At 48.5% G+C, this 19,417-nt stretch overlaps 8 protein-coding genes across 8 annotated transcripts; 5 read left to right on the forward strand and 3 right to left on the reverse strand.

Annotated features, from left to right (window-relative positions):
- Nucleotides 1–530: 530 nt before the first annotated feature.
- Nucleotides 531–1,533, reverse strand: F5891DRAFT_1194787 (uncharacterized protein; the record flags this gene model as incomplete). Its single annotated transcript, XM_041368004.1, has 3 exons — nt 531–1,320; nt 1,368–1,441; nt 1,492–1,533. The coding sequence occupies 3 exons, from the start codon at nt 1,531–1,533 to the stop codon at nt 531–533; spliced, it is 906 nt and encodes a 301-aa protein (XP_041220378.1).
- Nucleotides 1,534–2,430: 897 nt separating this feature from the next.
- On the forward strand, nt 2,431–4,288 carry F5891DRAFT_1151914 (uncharacterized protein; the record flags this gene model as incomplete). The annotated part of the gene is made up of 5 exons (XM_041365158.1): nt 2,431–2,938; nt 2,993–3,201; nt 3,256–3,445; nt 3,497–3,565; nt 3,619–4,288. 5 exons carry the CDS (start codon nt 2,431–2,433, stop codon nt 4,068–4,070), a joined length of 1,428 nt encoding a protein of 475 aa, XP_041220379.1. The 3' UTR covers nt 4,071–4,288.
- Nucleotides 4,289–6,192: 1,904 nt separating this feature from the next.
- F5891DRAFT_1060625 (cyclin-like protein) lies at nt 6,193–7,621 on the forward strand. The gene is made up of 4 exons (XM_041362886.1): nt 6,193–6,450; nt 6,508–6,701; nt 6,753–6,945; nt 6,999–7,621. Exons 1-4 carry the CDS (start codon nt 6,262–6,264, stop codon nt 7,509–7,511), a joined length of 1,089 nt encoding a protein of 362 aa, XP_041220380.1. The 5' UTR covers nt 6,193–6,261; the 3' UTR covers nt 7,512–7,621.
- F5891DRAFT_1060628 (uncharacterized protein) lies at nt 7,622–8,788 on the reverse strand. The gene is made up of 5 exons (XM_041362887.1): nt 8,688–8,788; nt 8,283–8,637; nt 8,165–8,233; nt 8,082–8,114; nt 7,622–8,033 (listed from the first exon to the last, which is right to left on the reverse strand). Exons 2-5 carry the CDS (start codon nt 8,620–8,622, stop codon nt 8,026–8,028), a joined length of 450 nt encoding a protein of 149 aa, XP_041220381.1. The 5' UTR covers nt 8,623–8,637; nt 8,688–8,788; the 3' UTR covers nt 7,622–8,025.
- Nucleotides 8,789–9,304: 516 nt separating this feature from the next.
- F5891DRAFT_1060630 (uncharacterized protein) lies at nt 9,305–12,223 on the forward strand (the record flags this gene model as incomplete). The annotated part of the gene is made up of 4 exons (XM_041362888.1): nt 9,305–9,742; nt 9,795–10,389; nt 10,447–10,460; nt 10,511–12,223. The coding sequence occupies 4 exons, from the start codon at nt 9,305–9,307 to the stop codon at nt 12,041–12,043; spliced, it is 2,580 nt and encodes an 859-aa protein (XP_041220382.1). The 3' UTR covers nt 12,044–12,223.
- A 28-nt stretch (nt 12,224–12,251) lies between these two features.
- F5891DRAFT_1281376 (uncharacterized protein) lies at nt 12,252–14,500 on the forward strand. The gene is made up of 2 exons (XM_041370467.1): nt 12,252–12,570; nt 12,623–14,500. Exons 1-2 carry the CDS (start codon nt 12,350–12,352, stop codon nt 14,400–14,402), a joined length of 2,001 nt encoding a protein of 666 aa, XP_041220383.1. The 5' UTR covers nt 12,252–12,349; the 3' UTR covers nt 14,403–14,500.
- On the reverse strand, nt 14,501–15,813 carry F5891DRAFT_1175835 (GTP-binding protein ypt5). Its single transcript, XM_041365738.1, has 5 exons — nt 15,653–15,813; nt 15,489–15,529; nt 15,304–15,441; nt 14,868–15,255; nt 14,501–14,818 (listed from the first exon to the last, which is right to left on the reverse strand). The coding sequence occupies exons 1-5, from the start codon at nt 15,711–15,713 to the stop codon at nt 14,538–14,540; spliced, it is 909 nt and encodes a 302-aa protein (XP_041220384.1). The 5' UTR covers nt 15,714–15,813; the 3' UTR covers nt 14,501–14,537.
- Nucleotides 15,814–16,324: 511 nt separating this feature from the next.
- On the forward strand, nt 16,325–19,346 carry F5891DRAFT_701766 (uncharacterized protein). Its single transcript, XM_041372863.1, has 19 exons — nt 16,325–16,632; nt 16,686–16,774; nt 16,831–16,934; nt 16,982–17,068; nt 17,121–17,134; nt 17,185–17,485; nt 17,540–17,558; nt 17,609–17,636; nt 17,691–17,730; nt 17,787–17,813; nt 17,863–17,932; nt 17,985–18,074; nt 18,121–18,260; nt 18,321–18,324; nt 18,379–18,606; nt 18,667–18,804; nt 18,855–18,882; nt 18,937–19,157; nt 19,213–19,346. The coding sequence occupies exons 1-19, from the start codon at nt 16,611–16,613 to the stop codon at nt 19,270–19,272; spliced, it is 1,710 nt and encodes a 569-aa protein (XP_041220385.1). The 5' UTR covers nt 16,325–16,610; the 3' UTR covers nt 19,273–19,346.
- The last annotated feature ends 71 nt before the right edge of the window (nt 19,347–19,417 follow it).

A 19,417-nucleotide genomic window follows, 5' to 3' on the forward strand; every position in this document is an offset into this window, starting at 1 on the left:
TAGTAGAATAAATCAATGCATTTTTCAATATGCCTACTGCTGTCCTGCAGGTTGGTGAATACAATGTGTGATGTATGGCAATTGTGTGATGTATGGCATATCTACGAGCTAATGTACTAAGGGTTTTGTGTGTGACGCTTGCAATGACAATCAAATGACAAGCAAATGACAAGCAAACCGCCATGGTCATAAATGCTCTACATCACTTACAACACTTTCTTGCAGCTTCGGTTCAAGGCTGCATGTCCGGTTCTGACCATAAAAGCGCTTCCCTTATTCAAAATATTGTAATAGGCTGTTATTGATGATCCCAGGCATCCGTACGCAGATGTTCGCTATATGTTCGATATGTGTTCGCTACAGTTCGCTATGGGCTCGATATGGGTTCGACACTTCCTCACCACTGCGCCTATGGAGCCCATAGCGAACTGTAGCGAACACATATCGAACATATAGCGAACTGTGTTCATTCTACCTTCACACTTCATCTGTTCTGATGCTTGAAGGGGCTCTACATTGATAAAATAATACTAGTTACATCCTGTATCTAGTTTTACCTCAAAAAATTTGACTTGTGACACGACACAAACGAGCAAATCGTATAGTAAGATACCATCATACTTAAGCCGCTCCCTGCAGTATGGGCAATGTGTGCGCACGACGTCATGGATGCTCTCGAGTAGCTCCTTCCCATCTATAATACGTTGTGCGCACTCGTCAAGGAATGTGGTGGTGGCATGTTCCCCCTCTATGCGAGCACGCCCAAGTTCATCGTCGAATGCTTCATTCCACGCACTCTCTGATTCCCACTCTTTCCGCCATTGTCTGACAGTGTTCTCTATTGTTTGCAGTGTGGGAACGTCACAAGAACAAGGAAGGTCGTTGTCCATGGTGAGCACAGAGTCATCGCCCTCGTAAGAGAAATCGTCGAATGAGGTTTCAGCGTCGTAAGAGAAATCGTTGAGTGGGGGGGAAGCGATGGCAGGGACGGGTTGTTGTTCGCCCTCGTAAGAGAAATCGTTGAGTGGGGGGGAAGCGATGGCAGCGGCGGGTTGTTGTTCAGCGTCGTAAGGGAAATCGTTGAGTGGGGGGGAAGCGATGGCAGCGGCGGATTGTTGTTCAGCGTCGTAAGGGAAATCATAAGACCGATCATCTTCACAATCTGACCGGGAATCATGCGAAATGTTATCGTAATCGAGTGGGGGGGATCCAGTGCCAGGAATGCGCGGATTTGGCTCTGCGGGAGGTTGCATTTGCAATTTTTTCGCCCTGTTACGAGCCACTCGAAGACGTGCCTTCGCGTTTTGGCTGTCTCGAATTCTGCAAGGTAAGGTGAGCAACATTCTCTGTGGCTACAACCGGCTTACCCTGGTTTGGCGAGCCAACGCTCTGTAGCTAAGCGTTGCCTCAAAGCAGGACTGCAGGACTTGTCCCGACGACCCTTGGAATTCCAATGTCAGATAAATCACAGGTGCGAGCGTTTGAGCTTACCATGTTGCAAAATTGAAAGAGAAAGAGACGGTCTCTGGCCATGGTGAGATACTGATGAGCGATAATATATGTCTTGACGACATGATTGATTTGCGAAAAAAATTGAAGGTGAGATGGTCGTTGTCTTGTGACAATCAAAAATATATATGTTTTGACAGGATCTGTCATTCGAAGGTATGAGTAAGACAGCGGCTGTTTTGCGCCTCGACTCAACTACTATATTTAGACATGTTGTAGGTCCCAGGTTGTCCAAGATTTGCGCTCTTGACTGGTGTCTGTTTGTCGACCCGTATACTACGACTTGCTGGTGTGGGGCTCCAAGTCCAACAAACCAGACCAACAATAACCTCGCCATGCTATGGCGTCTCTTTGAACTCCCTAGGCTCAACTCAAAGACGCTATGGTGTCTGTTTGATGCCCCGTATATTAGTACGACCCGCTGGTGTGGCGCTCCGAGTCCGACAAACCAGAGCAACAATAACCTCGACAAATCTACAGCAATTTTTTCGGATCAGCTCGGAATATACCTCGACGAATATATCACCTCTGCAAGGCAAGTGACTATGTCATTGTGAGCGGATTGCTGATGCGGGGCTCAGTGCTGACAAGCTTTGAATTCCTAGTTGTGTCTGTAGTTGGCATTGCGACTCGAAGAATAGCAGACAGGGACCTGAGGCGTGCAACAAATGTATGTCTTGTCAATTTCATGTTCTGCACTGCCTCATGTACCTGACGCGTCGCGGCTTGTTTATTTGCATCATCGCGTAAAATATTGTAGGCACATCTACATCTCAACACTGCACGTCTGCACCCCAACACTTCCTCACCACTGCGCCTATGATGGACCAAATTTTTTCAGCGGAAAACTTTGATTCCAATGGTGATTTTACTGCTCCCTCGTTCAATGAGATTAACTGGGAGGACCCAGCGCTCTACACTATGCCGCTTACAAGCAAGGAACTAGCTACACTTACCAAGGACACGCCCACCAACTTGCCACTCCTTCCAGGGTTCATCGCCCGTTCCTCACTCCCTGACCCTCCCACTCGCACACCATCACCCCACCCGTCTGAAGCCTTGACCCCTAATCAAAGTGCCAACTGTGCAGGGCCGCTGCGTGAGGGGAATTCATCCACCTGGGCAGCACGCAATCCCACGCGACCTGTTATTCGACCTCGGACGCCACCACCTCGGCTGACGGATGCACAAAAAGCATCCCGGAAAATCAAGAGGGACCAGAAGAGGGAGGCGACAAAAAGCTTACATGATGGTATCTCTGAGTACCTCGACGAGCAGAGGGTGAAAATAGAGGTGCTCGCCCGAACTCACAATGTCACCCCAAAGCACATCAATGACATCATCAGCGTCCACACGAATTACCACAACTCCCGCAAGCCCCGGTTGATCAACGCGCTTATTCATGCGAAGGCAAAGGAACTAAACGCCGGTAAGTCTTTTGATGTTCTCAATACGATATCACTGCTTACCTTATGACAATCAGATAAACCTGCAGGGTCCCATTACACGCTGGCTGAGCTCCGTGAAATGGTCACAAATGACCCTCAAATGAACAAATTGACGGAAGAAGAAAAGGCCTCTTACATAGAGGCCCTCAATGAGCATCGCGACAAGAAGGCACTTGGTGTTTGTGCGAATAATTCCGCAGCTGCGCGAGATGTGGTAGCCACAACAGAAAGACTTGTGAAAGAGGTACGTTTTTTTGAATATTTACGTCTACAACCAACTAAAATAAACTTATACTAGCTGGATGACCTACGTGTTCGGACTGGCATCTATGCGACATTATTTGTCGTTCGTGGTCACATCAACGACACGATCCAAAGCACCATGCATGGCACCGACAATACAGAAGACTTTTGGGAGGACGTTTACGAGCATCCGATGGCAGATTTTCTGCGTCAATATGAACAATGGGCGTGCACACAGGATCAGAGTAAGTTTTACGTTATATATACTTGCCTGGCCATCATTGAATGTCGTGCAGATCTTAACGAGCGTGAGTCTTTGGAGGCAATGCGAAAGCAAGTGCGTAAAATGATCTTCCGTGGGTTATGTGAGTGATTGTGTTGTTTTGCATGTGCTGGCCCCATCTGACACTGTTTTCAGTTGCAGTGACTGGTAAAAAGGATATCGCCATGAACTACCATAACTACGAAACCGCGATCGTCGAAACTTATGGAGTGCGCCTTGTAGGATGGCCCCACGGGGTCAACTTCATTAGTCCTTCGAACATTGGAACAGTTGGCGACATTCGGAAGCTTCGAGATGCACTCAAGAGTTGTATCTGCTACTGGACAGTTCTCTCGCCAGAAGAAGTTAAATCCCACGCAGCTGAACTCAACACGCGCCGTTTAGCTGGCGAAATTGTTCGCAAGCCACGCAAGAAGCGTTCGGACTCTGGAGTGCCTCGAAAGCGCAAGGCACCGGCTACCGCAGGACAGGCTGGCCAGGAAAATCAGAGGGTGTCGAAGAAGGCGAAAAGAACCGCTCCACAGCTTCGCCAAGCCCCCAAGAGCTCTGAAGTTGTTGAGTCATCTGACGGACTTGAAGATGAGTAATAGTACTGTTCCATTGCTGTAGTCTAGTTTATGGACATAAATGTATTCCCTACGTACTAAAATCATCACTGGTGCATGTGTCGTCGAAACGCGGTGTCGATCCCATTACTTGAACGTGAGATATGCGAGCTCGTCGCGTCGCACAGCGAGCTCGACGTTTCATATATTATTAGCCGACGCTGGGAACACGTCACGTCATTTGCCGAGATGCCGGCGGCAGCACGCACCCAGTCCTATAGTCCGGTTGGTATGTAAAGTCCCTCTTTATCCAGGAGATATTGAAGGAGGCGGTGATCCGCTGAATTTGCCTGACCTTAAAGGTGCGAGACCCATCTACTATCACCTATAATAAAAGCATTTACGTGGGAATCACAGGTGACTTTGATTATCGCGGACAGTGTTTATGCTGATTATGGGAACTCAGGTAAGCAGCGAGCTCATCATATTGTATTACTAATACACTCACTACGCCCATACTCCGCAGAGCTCGAAAGACCACAGCAAGTATCGGTTGAGCAAACACTCAAGAAATCACAGTGAACAATTCCCATGACGGTCATTAACGACGGAATGGCATTTGGCTTGGATTGCCTCTACTATAGGCGTGTGTTTACCGCGACCTAATTGTGAGCTTACAGCTGGGATGGCGCTGACTCGGCGACTTCATGGCGTGATACTGTGAACAATTCAAATAACGAGCGTCGACAAAGATCTGCATAACTGCATCGTACTATGTAATTAATGAAAGCTGAATTATGGAAAATAGCTTATAAGAGGATACGTACCATAGAATACTCTTGTCTGTGAGGAAATAATCCACCATAGGTTGTCGTCCGAGGTTTCCTATAGCTAGCACACAGTCAAAGTGGCCTTGACAAACTTGTATCAGAGCCTTGGTGATCAACCTGTCTACGAAGCGATATACGCAATCACAACGAGTTGATCTCCAGCCGAGTCAATTGGCATATGATACAACGAAGAGACATGTACCACGAGGATTACAAGAATCCACCGTGACTGGAAGCTCGAGAAACAACTGCGGTCCAACCCCTAAGCCCCCTTGTGAAAATGTCTGCTAAAATCTTCAGATTCATATCAGCATAGACAGCAATCACGTATAACTCCAACCGGTCAAGGTACGAGTTATGCAGTGCCGACCCCAAAACAAGTTTAACTCTAGCAACCCGGGCCAGTGTGGCTGCCAACATGGAACCGCCTGAGTATCCTGTCCCTCATCCTTTTGGTCGTGGTTTTGTGATATCCTAGTCTATGGTATTCCCCGTCTGATATCTACGAGATCCTCGTTAAGCGTTTATAATGGAAGGAGAACCTCGTACCTAGATGGGGTTGGGGCATGATGCACAACCAACTTCCTCCCACCACATCTATGTAAAGCTGCAGATTCGACGGTGTACTACTAAGTGTAGCGGGAACTTAGCAACAAAAGAATAGATCGAGTTATGAGTGAATGAACCCGGTTGGGGCCGGCCTGGCTGGGGCATAGATAGCTTCTGCCCAGACTAGGTAGCGCTACCCATTTCAATAGTGTAAGTCTGCCACCGCGAGTCATGTCACAGTAGCGAGAACTTAGCGAGTTCGGGAGGGAAAAGAGTACTAGATCGAGAGTGAAGAGCCAGTGAGTGGGGATCAATTCGCTGCTGAAATGCAAGGTACAGACCAGTTTTTATATGTAAAGGATTAAGTCATACTGAAGTAGAAAGGGAGTGACTCAATGCCACTGCCGCGATACCGTGACAAAGGGGAGTCCATCGTCAGAGGAGGAGTATTAATGGCACTCCTTACGAAGGTCCTGAGCAAAAACAAAACACCAAGAAAGTGACAGGTAACTCCAAAAAGAGATGAAGAAACGATGGAACGGCTAGGACACGTACTACCCATGGGCGGTAGTCTGAATCTTTGGATGACTGGGGACGACAATTGTGAATTTGTTGCATGGACGAGTTTTGAACAAAAACGACAACAGCATTGTCGGATTTTCTGCCTTGCGATGTCGCGGTCGAATGCAGACAGGTAGACGATTACAGATCTATCTCAGTCATGAATGTGTGTAACAAGTATAAGTAAGTGGCCAAACCGTGGTCGAATAACAAACAACAACGTTGTGCAGACCCCAAGCTCATGAGGAAACCCATTCACAAACAAGGCGCATCATTAATCGTCGACTTGACGCATGGCGGCTGATAACGCAGCCAAGGAAGCCGACCCCCAGACCAACTCGTCGACTGTGAAGAGACCATTGTACGAGGGAAGCACGCAGTACAAGAGCTGGAGATACTCCCCAGAACAACTGGAGCAAATTCGCACTTCCCTCAATGTGGCTGCAGTATCGGTCATACGGAACACTTTCGAGGCAGATGAGGTGCGAAACCCACTTTCCATCGTTTCAGTCCCTGTCGAATTAACTTATCCGTTATAGCCTGGATCGTCCGAGGACGTGTTGTTCCTTAATGCAAATGAAGAGCAGCTCCTCGTAAAGCTCTACATCACTAAGATCCCTCAACTATGCGGGCATTTTCGTTTTCCTGAGGAAGTGGAGGCGACCGCCATCAGTTACTTGAAGCGGTTCTATCTTAAAAACACTGTGATGGACTGGCATCCAAAGAATGTGATGTGCGTTCGTGTGTTACTCTGATATCCCTAATAACTCTATGCTCTTTGAAGGCTCACCACACTATTTCTTGCTACGAAAACCACCAACAACCCAATTTCGTTGGAATCTTACACCTCTAACATCCCGAAAACGTCCAGCTCAGACGTTCTCGATCTCGAGTTCCTGGTGTCTCAGAGCCTGAATTTTGAGTTTGCAGTTTGGCATGCCCACCGCGCTCTCTGGGGCATTTGGCTCGATCTTCAGGTAACCGCAATGTCTGTGACATCATTTCCACGCTGGGACTCACGCAATTACAGAGCCTGCCCGACGTATCCGAGGACCTTCGACCACAGGATGTCTATGATATTGCCATCAAACACGTCCGGGCCTCCCGTTTTACCGATGCAGAACTCATCTACACGCCCTCACAAATCGCTCTCGCTAGCCTGGCTCTCGCCTCCCCAGTTCTCGCAGAAAGATGGGCTGACTCGAAAGCGGTAGCTGGTGCTGCACAACCTTTTTCCGCAACCCTGGACCCTACTCTCGGATCGATCAAATATATCATCACGCAAATGGGACATCCTCCTGATGTGGAAGCCGTCCGCGAGGTTGATAGGAGGTTGAAGCTATGCAAGAATCCAGAGAAGGTCCCTGGTAGCAAGGCCTATCTTGCACGGCAAGTAGCTGAACAACAACGAGCAGAAGAGAAACGCAATAAAAAAGCTGAAGACGTTAGGAGAGCCGTCAATGAGGGTGGCGATCCATTCGGGAGCGAGCTTAATGAAGATGAAAAAGCAAAGCAGTTGGCTGAGCTCGACGACGACGATTAGGACAGAGCTGCTCAATAACTATATGATCTTTATATTATAATGTGACCCTCGAGTAAATTAATACAAGCGTCATCTCAGATATCAAATGAATCGGAGAATGCAGAGAGGGATGTAACGATCACTTTTGGCTACACATTGACCCCCTCAGATCATGACCTCGGAAGGCTAACTGGGAGGCTTCGAAAGAGCCGGTACCAATATGTGCGGGACAGCTGTATTTCCCTGTGCTGTTGTGAGATTTGTAATTATGGCATGGAGACAAACAAAGACCCTCAATTTAAGAAGGAAACTGAGTGAACAAAAACCGTGAATAGAAGTTCCCATCACATCCGCGGTTATCAATCATACAGGAAGCGCAAACCGGCGATGGAGGTTATCGCAAACGAAAGAGAAAATGGCTTGAACTCAACAAAAGCTGAGTGCAGCCCGACCATATCACAGGTTTGCGCTGGATATCTTGGTGAATACACGGGTATCTTCTTGCATGTCAAGCTACAGATAGAGCAACTACCGTTCAAAAACCTGGAAAGTCTTGAGATCATGAAAAAATTAAAACAAGTAAGTACATACAACATTCGCAATCAAAAGGACACAATGGTGTGTCTGGAGTCGGGTGAATCTTGAATGTTGATGAAAGTAGGTGCACAACATACCTCCTCCGGCATTGGATATACCTAGTTCATCTTCTTTGTATATGTTTAAACCATCGTCAGTTTTTCGTCCTGGCGCAGGGTTAACGAGTCTAAAGTAGCAAGACGAAAGGGAATTTACTAGGTCCAGAACCCCTCGAATCCTTGAAACGGTCTTCGTCATCTTTGCGCATCTCGCGATAAACCTTTTCACGCTGTGAAGAAATTGGAACATCCAACTTTGGACGTTTACTGCTGCTGGAAGATTTGAATGATGAATCTACAACGGTCTCGGGAAGCGGCCGTTTTTTCAGTGTTTTTGGTTCTGAAGATCGACTGATCTCCTTCGTTTCATCGCTAGTGGTGGGTCTGTCTTTTCTTTTTTTCTTTTTCTCCTTCTTGACGGATGGAAGAGGAGCAAGCTCTATGGCTTTCGCCTTTCCTTTGGCAGCAAAAATGTCGTCTATTTCTGATGTGGGCATGGAGAAGGATTAAGGCTGAGAATGAAAAAATCAGAGCTATAAAATCATTGTGACTTGTCACATACGTCACGGATCATAATTATGCGAATGCGTCCGAGTTGATCAACATGTTCCATTTTCTGGTACATAGAGGCGGTCAATGATCATGATGCGACTATGAGCGAGAACGTTAGGTAGTTGAAGGATTCAAAATTACATGAGTGAGCTATATGAGAGATTTCTGTACTGCAGTCACACCTGACTAATATTAACCGTGTTGACTTGAATTTCCTGATTTGTTGAATTCTGCTTTCCTTGCCCGGTTCGACCGCCAACAAGTATTACTATTAGTTCAAGCAGGTGAAAGTACTTCCGTCTAACTCCTGAGCCATGTTGTAAGCTTTCCATTTCCATTTTCCCGTTCTAAATCATCATTCCTCCCAACAGGCCCCAGTCTGCACAACAAATCAGACCTCAGCAAACCCACCAATCTCAGCAACAAGGAAATGTCCCGTTCATCCCCCAGAATTCGCCTCAAAACTTCGAGACAAACCAGTACTTTACTGGTACCCTTGATCTTAATGCTGCTGCAAAGCAAATGGCAGCCATGAACGCTGCAGGGGTCCAAAGACAAATGGCAAATGTCAACGGCCGCTCGCCTGCGTCTGTTGGCGGAGTATCTCCGGGATCATATCTCGGTGGAATGACATCCTCTTATAATCAACCAGGCGGCTTTACTGGGCCACCTCACGATAATACGAATTCGATGCAATTCAATCCCACAGCCTCCTCAGGTCAATTAAATACCCAAGGTATTTACCCTGCCCAACAGACCACCAACGTCACCCCAAATCCTTCTCTAAACGCACCCATGTCTCATCCAAACTTCACCCCATCCGAAGCTGTCAAGCATCGACAGCGAACTTTTCTCGCAGGATTGGCCAGCGCCCATGCTACCCGCGTTCCCTTACCGCCAGCTTTAACTGGAAACCCATACCCACCCAATTATGACCCTACAAATTCGCAATGGAAATCTCTGGACTGCCCACCAGGTCAGCCGGGTGTTATCCGCTTGGGTGGAAAGGACATCGATCTCCTGAGGTTATGGCAAATTGTAACTCAATTGGGAGGATGGCAAAAAGTTTGTTGATTCATACTCTATCAGTTTCGAATGCTGAAACATGACAACGTAGATCACACAACAACAAAATGGCTGGGCACAAGTTGCTCACCAGTTCGACCTGCCAGAGTTCCTTCCTCACCTATCGAATTCTGGGCAGCAGCGCCCCGTTGGTCAAATTCTGGGACATTTATACGCTGCCATCTTACAGCCATTTGACGAGTTTTACCGTCGTAATATGCAGGAGGGCAACCGTAGGGCAATGGCGGCTGGACGCCAGCCAGGCGTTAACGCTGGGCCTCCCAACGTGAATGCAGTGCCTGGTGCACCTCATGTAGGATTGCAACAAGGAGCAGTTGCTCCGAACGCAGTCGGCAACATGATGACGCAACACGCGGTTAACAATCAAAATTCCACTATCAGCCCTGCCTCTCAGTCACAGCCATTACCGCAAAGTCCTCATTTACGCCAGTCTTCTGCACCCAATTTTCAATCACCCGCTGTTCCCTCAGACCCCACACCTCAGGCGTCATCCCAACTCAACGCTTCAATTTCTGCGCCCCAGCTTACGAAACCAACACCGGATGCATCTGAACCAGAAACTCAAGGGGCAAAAAGAAGACTAGAGTCCGAAGAGGCAGAAGGGAAACGAGCAAGGCAAAAGACAGGTATTTCTCACAGATATCATCTTGGCCACCCAGTGAATCTCATCTAAGTTGCTACAGATCCGCCAGATACCGTGAGTGATGACTGGTGAATCTTTATGCCCTCGAATTGATTTTTTTCCAGACCGAGACCACTAATACCACGACACCACATGGATCCGCTGCCCCCTCACGTACACAATTTACGAGGACAAAAGTCGAGTACATTCCCCTGTCACGTGAAATTGATTTCACTGGTGGCCGTGATTTCAACGTGCTGGAGGAGGATTATCTTCGGTCTCAGCGGCGGCCCATGCGTGATATCAATGAGTGGGGCACAGTTGACATTGAATCCCTTACGATGTCCATCCGATCGCGACTGAATGCCGAGCTTTCCTATGCTCTAACCACAATCACGTTGTTATCTACGATGCGGGGTCCAACCCCTGGGTCTGGATTTCCCATTTCCCAGTGCACAGATTTGCTCGAGGAGGTGCTAGATCTACTTGAGGAGGAAGCATTTGGGACCACCCCCGACATCACAGATTATCGGCTTGGCAATGGTGCCGAGATGGTGCGACATCGGGCGCTCGTAGATGATGTTTTCGAGAAGGAATCTATGCTCTTTGCAGGGCTAGAAATTCGTGATCCTCAGTATGAGACACGTGGTCCAGGCCACCGCGCAGGGAATATTGTGCTCACTGTGACTAACCTCATACGAAACCTTTCTGTCACCCCGGACAATATGCCCTGTCTGTCGAGACACGAACGCACACTCAATCTTGTGCTACGTGTTTGTGGTATTACCATGTCATCAGACGGAACACCCAAACCAGCTTCACCGGCACTTACTCTTTCAGACGTGATCAATGTTCGAAAAGATGCACTCCATATTTTTGGTAATCTGTCGAATTACATCGTGTTCTCGAATCCTAACTCTCCATCGAATGCAACAACTCTCACTGCGAGCCGCATCCTTGAAATCATCGCGTCTATCCTCATAGAGCCCTTCGACTCAGTTCCCCCCACACAATTCCTCAAACAAAGTGGAGTTCCTTTCTCGCATAGTAGGCCATCATCTATTGCCGACCTTGCCCTCGACGTTTTCACCCGCCTCGGTCAGCTGGACTCTAATCGGCAGGTTTTCTCTAGGGTTATGCCCCAATCTCTCATCTGGCGACTATTGAAGTCCCTCGTTCATCGTCTACCAGTATCAGACCTCGACTTTGCTTTCCTCAACCGGGACCCATGGTTATCTTACTTGGAAAAATCAATTATGGCAATTTATACGATCGCATTCTTTTCTCCCCCGGAACTAAAGAAGAAGATCAAAACAGATCGCCCTCTGTGTTTCTCACAGGTTATGATTCGTATAGTGCAACGATTTGTATCAATGGGTGGGAGCCCAGAGGTGCGCCAGTGGCACCTTGCCGTTGCACGAAGAGTGGTAGAAGCCATGAAAGTGGTAGATGAAGAGGATGATGCTTTTGACACCTCGCAGTCCACTCAAACCCCATTGGCATTTGGCATGGGCTTTATCGATGGTAATGATCCTGGTATTGAAAAGGGTATAGGGTTACTTGCTAGCCGTCGGGACGCTGCTTGGGAATTGTTGATGCGAGATCTGGATCCTGTGATGTTTTCAGAGCTGGAGAGTTTGATGAGAGTTGAATGTTAGCCTGTTGCTCGGCTCGCGGTACGATACTGTTGGTTATAACGTGTTGTATACTAACCCCTAGTGCTCTGCACATTTTGTTGTCGATACTATGTAATTCTGGATATCCATGTCAACTGTCGAATTTGTTGTCCTCCCAGACATTTGATCTGTAGAATTATTAATTTTTGACTTTCTGACTTATCTTGTCCGGGCTGTGCAATCTTTTACAAGCAGGCTCTAGCCGCTAGCAGCTTGACGGAATCTCACATCGTCATACACCATCACTCTAGATCCAAGAAAAATAGAGGGTAATTGGCTCCACGTTACATGACGTCCTACACGGCGCCTCCGCCAAATTACTCTCCAGAATGCCCACAGAATCTACTTCGGGCGCTGGATGAGCCGATCTCTGGCCTTCAGATCTTCATCATCCCAGCAACAGACACGTTGACCTTCCAAAAGGGCTATCTAGGAGCTGAAGGAGAGCGCGCTGCTATCGAGGGAGAAATTCATGTCAAGGGTGCACAGCCAGGCCAATGGAAACATGTGTTAGTGTGACTGCTCCTCATCTATTCCGAGTAACTCACCATGGCAGAACAGCACCGTGGCTCTTTGTGTCATCGAGTCTGCGTTTGGCCAGGAAATCGAGCTGGGAAAATCAGAGATAAACCTAGTCTCGTTCACGGGGACGTCCGACTCCATGTCATCTTCAACGTCATTCGCAATACCCCTGACATCCGATGCACCTCAGTGTATTCATACACCTCATTCATCTCTGGAATATGCACTTACGGCGACTTTCCATCCTACGAATACGTCGGAGCCACTTGTGTCAAGAAGGATTGTTGTGCATACGCGACGTTACACTTCACATTCTCATACTGTAGATACGTTGCCAGAAACACACGTCCTGGAAAGTCCCTCCCGTGTCGAAGTCCAAGTTCCTCGCACTATATTCCGGGCCGGTGAATTCATTCCAGTCTATGTTACCGTGCCTCCGCCGAGCAGAGAGCTTATGCTGCACGAAGGACTCAGACTCCGAAACGTAAAAACCGAGATCGTTCGCATCGTGAGCCTGAAAGAGCAAGATGATGGTGGTGATTCTGAATCTGGTACGCCTTATGGTCAATCCGTAGTGGACTTGTCATCTCAGGATGGGCCTTCATCGGTGGTACCCACTTCTCCTGCGGAGAAGCCTCCGATCACTTCTCCTGGATCGGCCTATAGTACAGTAACTTCTCGCTCAGGTGCATCCTGCAGATTTCACTCCTCTCGACCCGTGCGACTCCGCCTCATCTTGCATCAGGCTTCACCATCTGCGTCACCAGTAGATTATCAGACAAGTTTGCCAGAGGGTGACTACAGCAGCCTTGACAACGATCTGCAATGCATCTCCATCACTCAATCCACCCTTCTACATTCAGTCTCTTTCCTTCTAAACGTCCACGTTTCATTCGTGGAAACAACCAGCAGGACTGAGCGGCTCATGACTATCCCCATCCCATTAACCATCATTCCGCCCCCGGCGCCACTGCCTGAAGTTGAAGAATGGGTTGATGCCGCATATCAGAAAAAACACGACCGCCCTCCTTTGAGGACAGTTCGTCAAGAAGATCCAGAGTCATCAATTCCCTTGTATCAGGAAGGAGAAGCGGGTCCAAGTTATACTCAGAACGGTGCCCCTCCCCCTTTTGAAGACCGCGACTTGCCGCCTCCACCATTCTTCCATTCTATGCCTTCTACGTCCAATGCTCCACCAAGCTTCCAGGAATCTGAGTCGGAAATATTTATTCCTTCAGACACAACGGACCAGGAGGTACCTGTAACCACAGCACTCCGTGTCATCGGCGAGGGAATATTGTTTGGGTTTGCTGCATCTGAGCAGTTTGATGGTCATTCGGACACAGTGCACCGCTCGTCAACTCCACCCCCTTCAGTGGAGATGGCAGAGCGAGATGCAGATGTGACGGGATTTGCTAATATCGGAGTTGAACCCGTCCGAGTCTTTGAGGCTCTGAATATCGTTTCAGATGATTGCCCCCCACGCTCTGGAGGTGAACTCCCTCCTCCACCGCCTGCGATGGATGATCCGTCAGACCCACCTCCTTCGATAGATTCTGATTTCAGGTCACCTTCGGTCCGGGTCCCCGTGCAATCTCACTCACCCCCCCTCGCCCATCAGTCATACAATCAAACTCCCGCGACTCGTGATTCTCTACACCCTCCCAATGATATCTTGGATTCTTCCTCACATGGACATGCGCCACCGCCTTATCTTGTTCCTGGCAGTGACCCTGACCATGAGGAACACGTGACACGACCACCTCCGTACATGGATTTAGTTCCCTCTTCATCGTATTTGAACAGCTCAATTCACTAAAGGGACTTGGTTGCCATTCCAATCTGTGCATTTCTTAGAACTTACTGTCACCTCAGATGTGCTGTGCTGCAACTGTATTTATAAGTTACCATCGAACCGTACCGTACCAAGTCCAATGTTTGTGTTGCAGATGAATTATAACAGCAGATTACATATGAAGGCATAGCCACGTAGATGGCAAAGAGAGGGGAATAAAAGGTGTGCTAATAAGTAGAAGCGAGATGGTCGCGAAGGTTGAAGATGTGCGGTCCAAATGATTAGCGCCACACTCAACAGTTGCATCCGTCTTTCTTGGACTGTTGCTCCTCGAGGATTCACATCCTCTCTGGCTCCACCAGTTCGTCCGCCTGCACCACCGGATCGACCTGCACCACCTCGTGTGGAAGCCAGAATGTGCTCGATCGGTATTTTCTTCGCTGAATTTGATTTTTAAAGGGAGTTCCATGTGGAGTGCAGTGGGCGTACCTATTTCTGTAAATATCTCGACGACACCCTCGCCAGTCTTGGCACTGGTTTCAAAGAAGAGCAAGCCAGCCTCGGTAGCGTAAGCCTGAGCCTCCTCACGTGGCACCTGTCGCAAACTCTCTGGCTCGTCACCACCAGCACTAGGACTCTCCCCAGGCGTGGCTGTAGCATCATCCGCCTCATCTTCAGACTCGGATGATGGAGTGGACCCAGATGACACAGCGGATGTTTGTACGAGATCAACTTTGTTGCCAGCCAGTGCGATAACGATGTTGGGATTTGCCTGTCTTTGAAGTTCCTTCACCCACGACTTCGCCTTCTCTAAACTCGTTGCTTTCGTCACGTCGTAAACGACCACTGCGGCTTGAGCATTACGATAATACATGGGCTATATTCACGAATCAGAGCAGGTGGTAAAGCTGTGCTCGAAACCTACAGCGAGAGAGTGGAAACGTTCCTGGCCAGCAGTGTCCCAAATCTCATAACGTAGGACGCGGTCTTCGAGACGGCATTTCTGGGTCAAGAATGCTGCACCAATGGTGGGCTCCTTGTTTGCTTGAAATTCGTTCGATACCTAGAAAGCGGTTTAGAGGTGGCAAATGTAGGAAAATATACACCTACAAAACGGAGGACTACCGAAGATTTGCCAACAGCGGCCTCGCCTATAGATGTGTATCAGTTCTCGTTCGTTGCCAAGGAAGAGTGAGGGCGGGAGTCTTGAGCCAGTTTGATAGCAAGTGCGAATAGTGTCGATGGTACTTTTAGTGATAGCTGAGAAGGCTTACCGAGAAGAACCAGTTTGACCTGGACAGACCTGTCCACGGAGCCAGAAGCAGCATCAGCCATTATTATCGTGTCGAGGTTGTAAAGAAATATAGACACTGCAACTTGAAGGAAGGAAGCAGGCGGCAACAATTCAGTACTGCTGCGTTTTCCGACTTTGTTTACGTCTGTATTCAGATCTCACACTGGGTCAGCCCCAACTCATCTACAGTAGTTGGATGACTTTGTCTGGCGTCGATACTACTAGGGCCTATAACCCAACAAAGGGGCCAGCTGCGCACATCTCACATCGATCTCATCATTTTCGATTTCTCCATCCTGCTTGAAAACGCCAGGTCAAGCATACAGGTTTCACATTCAACGCAGGAGCGTGTCCTCTCAACGGGTCAAGCCCCACCTGCAACTGGCTCTTCGAAGCTGCAGCAGGCGAATGCTGGTTTGATTCAAACACCAAGGATGACTCGATTCAGTAATCTTATCCATCCTTCCTTTGTCAGGGTGATGCTGCAAGATGGGAAGATGTCTCTGACAAGGACATTGTGTATTCAATAGCCGTCAGTATTGTTGCACTATCCAGCTCGAGCTCTCGTAGTGCGAGGGGCCTCGATTGGAACTAGGCTTTGATTCACGGTTACGTGGCTGCTATCCTTGGCTGAAGAACCACGGGTTGCGATGAATGGTCAATTGATATTGTGACGGATAGTCCCTCCAATACCGCATTTGAAATTCGGAACCATAGAATGCATCGCGCTGTGAATGATATCATACCTCATTGCATTTTAGTGTTAGTGTTTCAGTGAGTGAAGTTTAAATTTGGCAAGTGAGGGTATCGCGTGAACGACACTCCGACGGGCTGAAATTAGTACTGGTCTGACCTTGCCGGCATTTGGGTTGCTTCGGCACTCTCAGGCTCTGGACTCAGACCTTGAAGTACTCAGGAATTCTGACAAACCCAGTTCTATGTACCTCGCCAGCCCACCCGGTGAGTTCTGCGAACGAGCATCGAGGCAGTCAACATACTAGACACGGATACAGATTTTCATCCAACCAGGGAGAGCATACCCCCTCCGGATGTGAGCTACCAGCAATCGGTGCTCGGTCTTGCCCCCAACATACATCCTCTTGTAAGCAATATCTCAATAGTATCCACCGTCTCTTTACTCACCAGAATTCCCATAAGAACCCCTTCTCCTTTATTCTTCGTGCCGCAACCTTATACCCGGACAAACTTGCCCTTGCTCATCCAGATGTGAAACATCCTGCGTTCTATACCTATGCCGTTTGGTGGGGCCACCGTGCTTCGTCGAGAACTAGTCTGACAGCGACAATAGGGCTCAACGCATCCAGAACATGGCATATGCTCTTATACAAGCAGGCATCCGCCCAGGTGACCGCGTTGCAGTTATAGCGCCCAACTGGTGAGTTCTACTGTATCACCCGCTTGACACATCTCACACAAAATTACGATAGCCCCTTGATTGCAGGTATAACCCCCATTTTGTTGCACCTGACAATAATGAAACACTCTCGGCAGATGCTCACTTTGGTGTTCTTGCCGCTCGTGCTATCGTCACACCTGTAAACACTCGCCTCACACCCCCTGAGGTCTCGTACATTCTGGAACATAGTGGATCCAAACTTATCCTCATTGATCACGACTTCACCCATCTCATCGAGAACACTAACGTTCCTATCATTGTTTGTCACGACACGGGAAGAGCAGGTGACCCATACGAAAGCTTCCTTAGTGCAGGCAGAGTATTCAGTGCAGAAAAGGGGTGGACTGGCTTGGACATTGAGCCGGACGAGAATGCTGGTGCAGTTTTATGCTACACGTGAGTCACCACTCTGTATGCAGTTTGACCAGGAACTGAACACGCTTTTACAAGGTCGGGAACTACAGGTCGTGTAAGATTTGCCTGTGTCTGCAGGTAAAAGCAATTGCTCATTTCGCATAGCCAAAGGGCGTCATTACCACACTGCGCGGTACGGTCTGTCAACTTACTCCACTTTGTTTGGCTGATGCTGTTGTCCAACCAGGCTCGTACTTGGCAGCAATAGCGAACGTTATCGAGGGACAGTGCGCGCCTCTGTCTTGCTGTGTCCTTCTGATAGGCTTACCAGTCGGATTTGCAGGATAAATCGCGAATCGACGTACTTGTGGTAAGTTTTATGTGATGGCACGAACAGTCGACAATACAACGGACTACAGGATTCTTCCAATGTTCCATGCAGCTGGTTGGACGTTCCCATGGGCAAATGTCTTCGCGTGCACGACACAGGTGTGCAGAACACGACGTCATGCTTATAACCACGAACTATCTTCTTGTCCAGATAACTATGCGCTCCGTCGACTACCCACTTATCTGGAAGCACTTCCTGAATTCCGAAGTAACTCACTATTGTGGTGCACCCACTGTCCAGGTTTGTGCGTCGTACAGGGACACGGATTGGTCTGATGCGCCGATAGATCGGAATTGTGAACGACCCCGCTGCTAGACCTCTCCCTCGTACTATATCAGCGGTTATTGCAGGGGCCGCACCTACCGCTCAACTCATCAGCCAGCTCGAGCAGAAGGGAATCAAGCCTGTGCATGTATACGGTCTGACGTAAGTCCGATGTAGCCTTTGATTTGTGCCTAAGCTGATTCGTTCTTCCGTCATCACCAGTGAGGTACGTGCTTCGGCATTGATTAAGGAAGTGGGAAGCCTGAACATACTTTCAAAGACGTACGGGCCCTTCACGCGCTGCTATGACCACCCTCACTGGAAGACGCTGACTTTGGAACAACGCGCGAAGCTGATGGCTCGACAAGGTCAAAGCTTCGCCACCGCGCAAGATGTACGCGTAGTATATCCTTCACGAGACGAAAACGACGAAGAACTCCGTGACGTTCCAAAAGACGGACGCACAGTAGGTGAGGTTCTCATGCGTGGAAACATAGTCATGAAGGAGGTGCGTTTTTCAGCAGTTGTGCCAAAGTTCTCGCATGCATTCTAAGCATTTGTTACGTAGTATTTCTGTGACCCAGAAGCCACGCGCAAGGCTTTTCGGGGAGGTCACTTCCACTCAGGTGATCTAGCCGTCTGGCATCCCGACGGTGTCATACAGGTTGTTGACCGAAGTAAAGACCTGATTATCTCCGGAGGCGAGGTGAATATGCGTCCTCGCGGTGATTCAAAGTGCTGACTGGAAGACCACAGAATGCATCGAGCTTGGCCATAGAACTAGGTATTTTTGCGTTTGAATAGTTACCAAGTTGTGGATCCTGAACGAGCTACGCAGAGCTTTCGAGTCACCCGCATGTTTTAGAGGTATCTGTCGTCGCCCGCTCGCACCCCAAGTGGGGTGAACGTCCAATGGCTTTCGTAATTCTTCGTCCGGAGCACGCCCCCAAGTGGAAAGACAACCATGACGGCTTTGGTACTGAGCTGATCCGTCACGCTCGAACGCTTTTACCCGGCTTTGCGTGCCCAGAATGGGTGCAAATAGTGGATGAATTACCTGTCAGTCATGCATAATTTCCATCCACATCCCGCTAGACGCTTACACTACTTACAGAAAACATCTACTGGGAAGATCCTCAAGACCAACCTTCGCAAAGTCGTTGCCAAATTGTGATCTTAATGATCTAATGCTAATATATTGCTGAAATGTATCGGTACATACTTATGCTCGATTTGCCAAATAAAAGGATATGAGTGAGTGATAAAACAACAGCTAAATGGAAATGTTGCAAGAAGATCTAGGCATAATAAGTTGAAAA

The sequence above is a fragment of the Suillus fuscotomentosus genome (genome assembly GCF_016647785.1).
Source record: "Suillus fuscotomentosus strain FC203 chromosome Unknown F5891scaffold_74, whole genome shotgun sequence".
In the NCBI taxonomy this organism is placed as follows: domain Eukaryota; kingdom Fungi; phylum Basidiomycota; class Agaricomycetes; order Boletales; family Suillaceae; genus Suillus; species Suillus fuscotomentosus.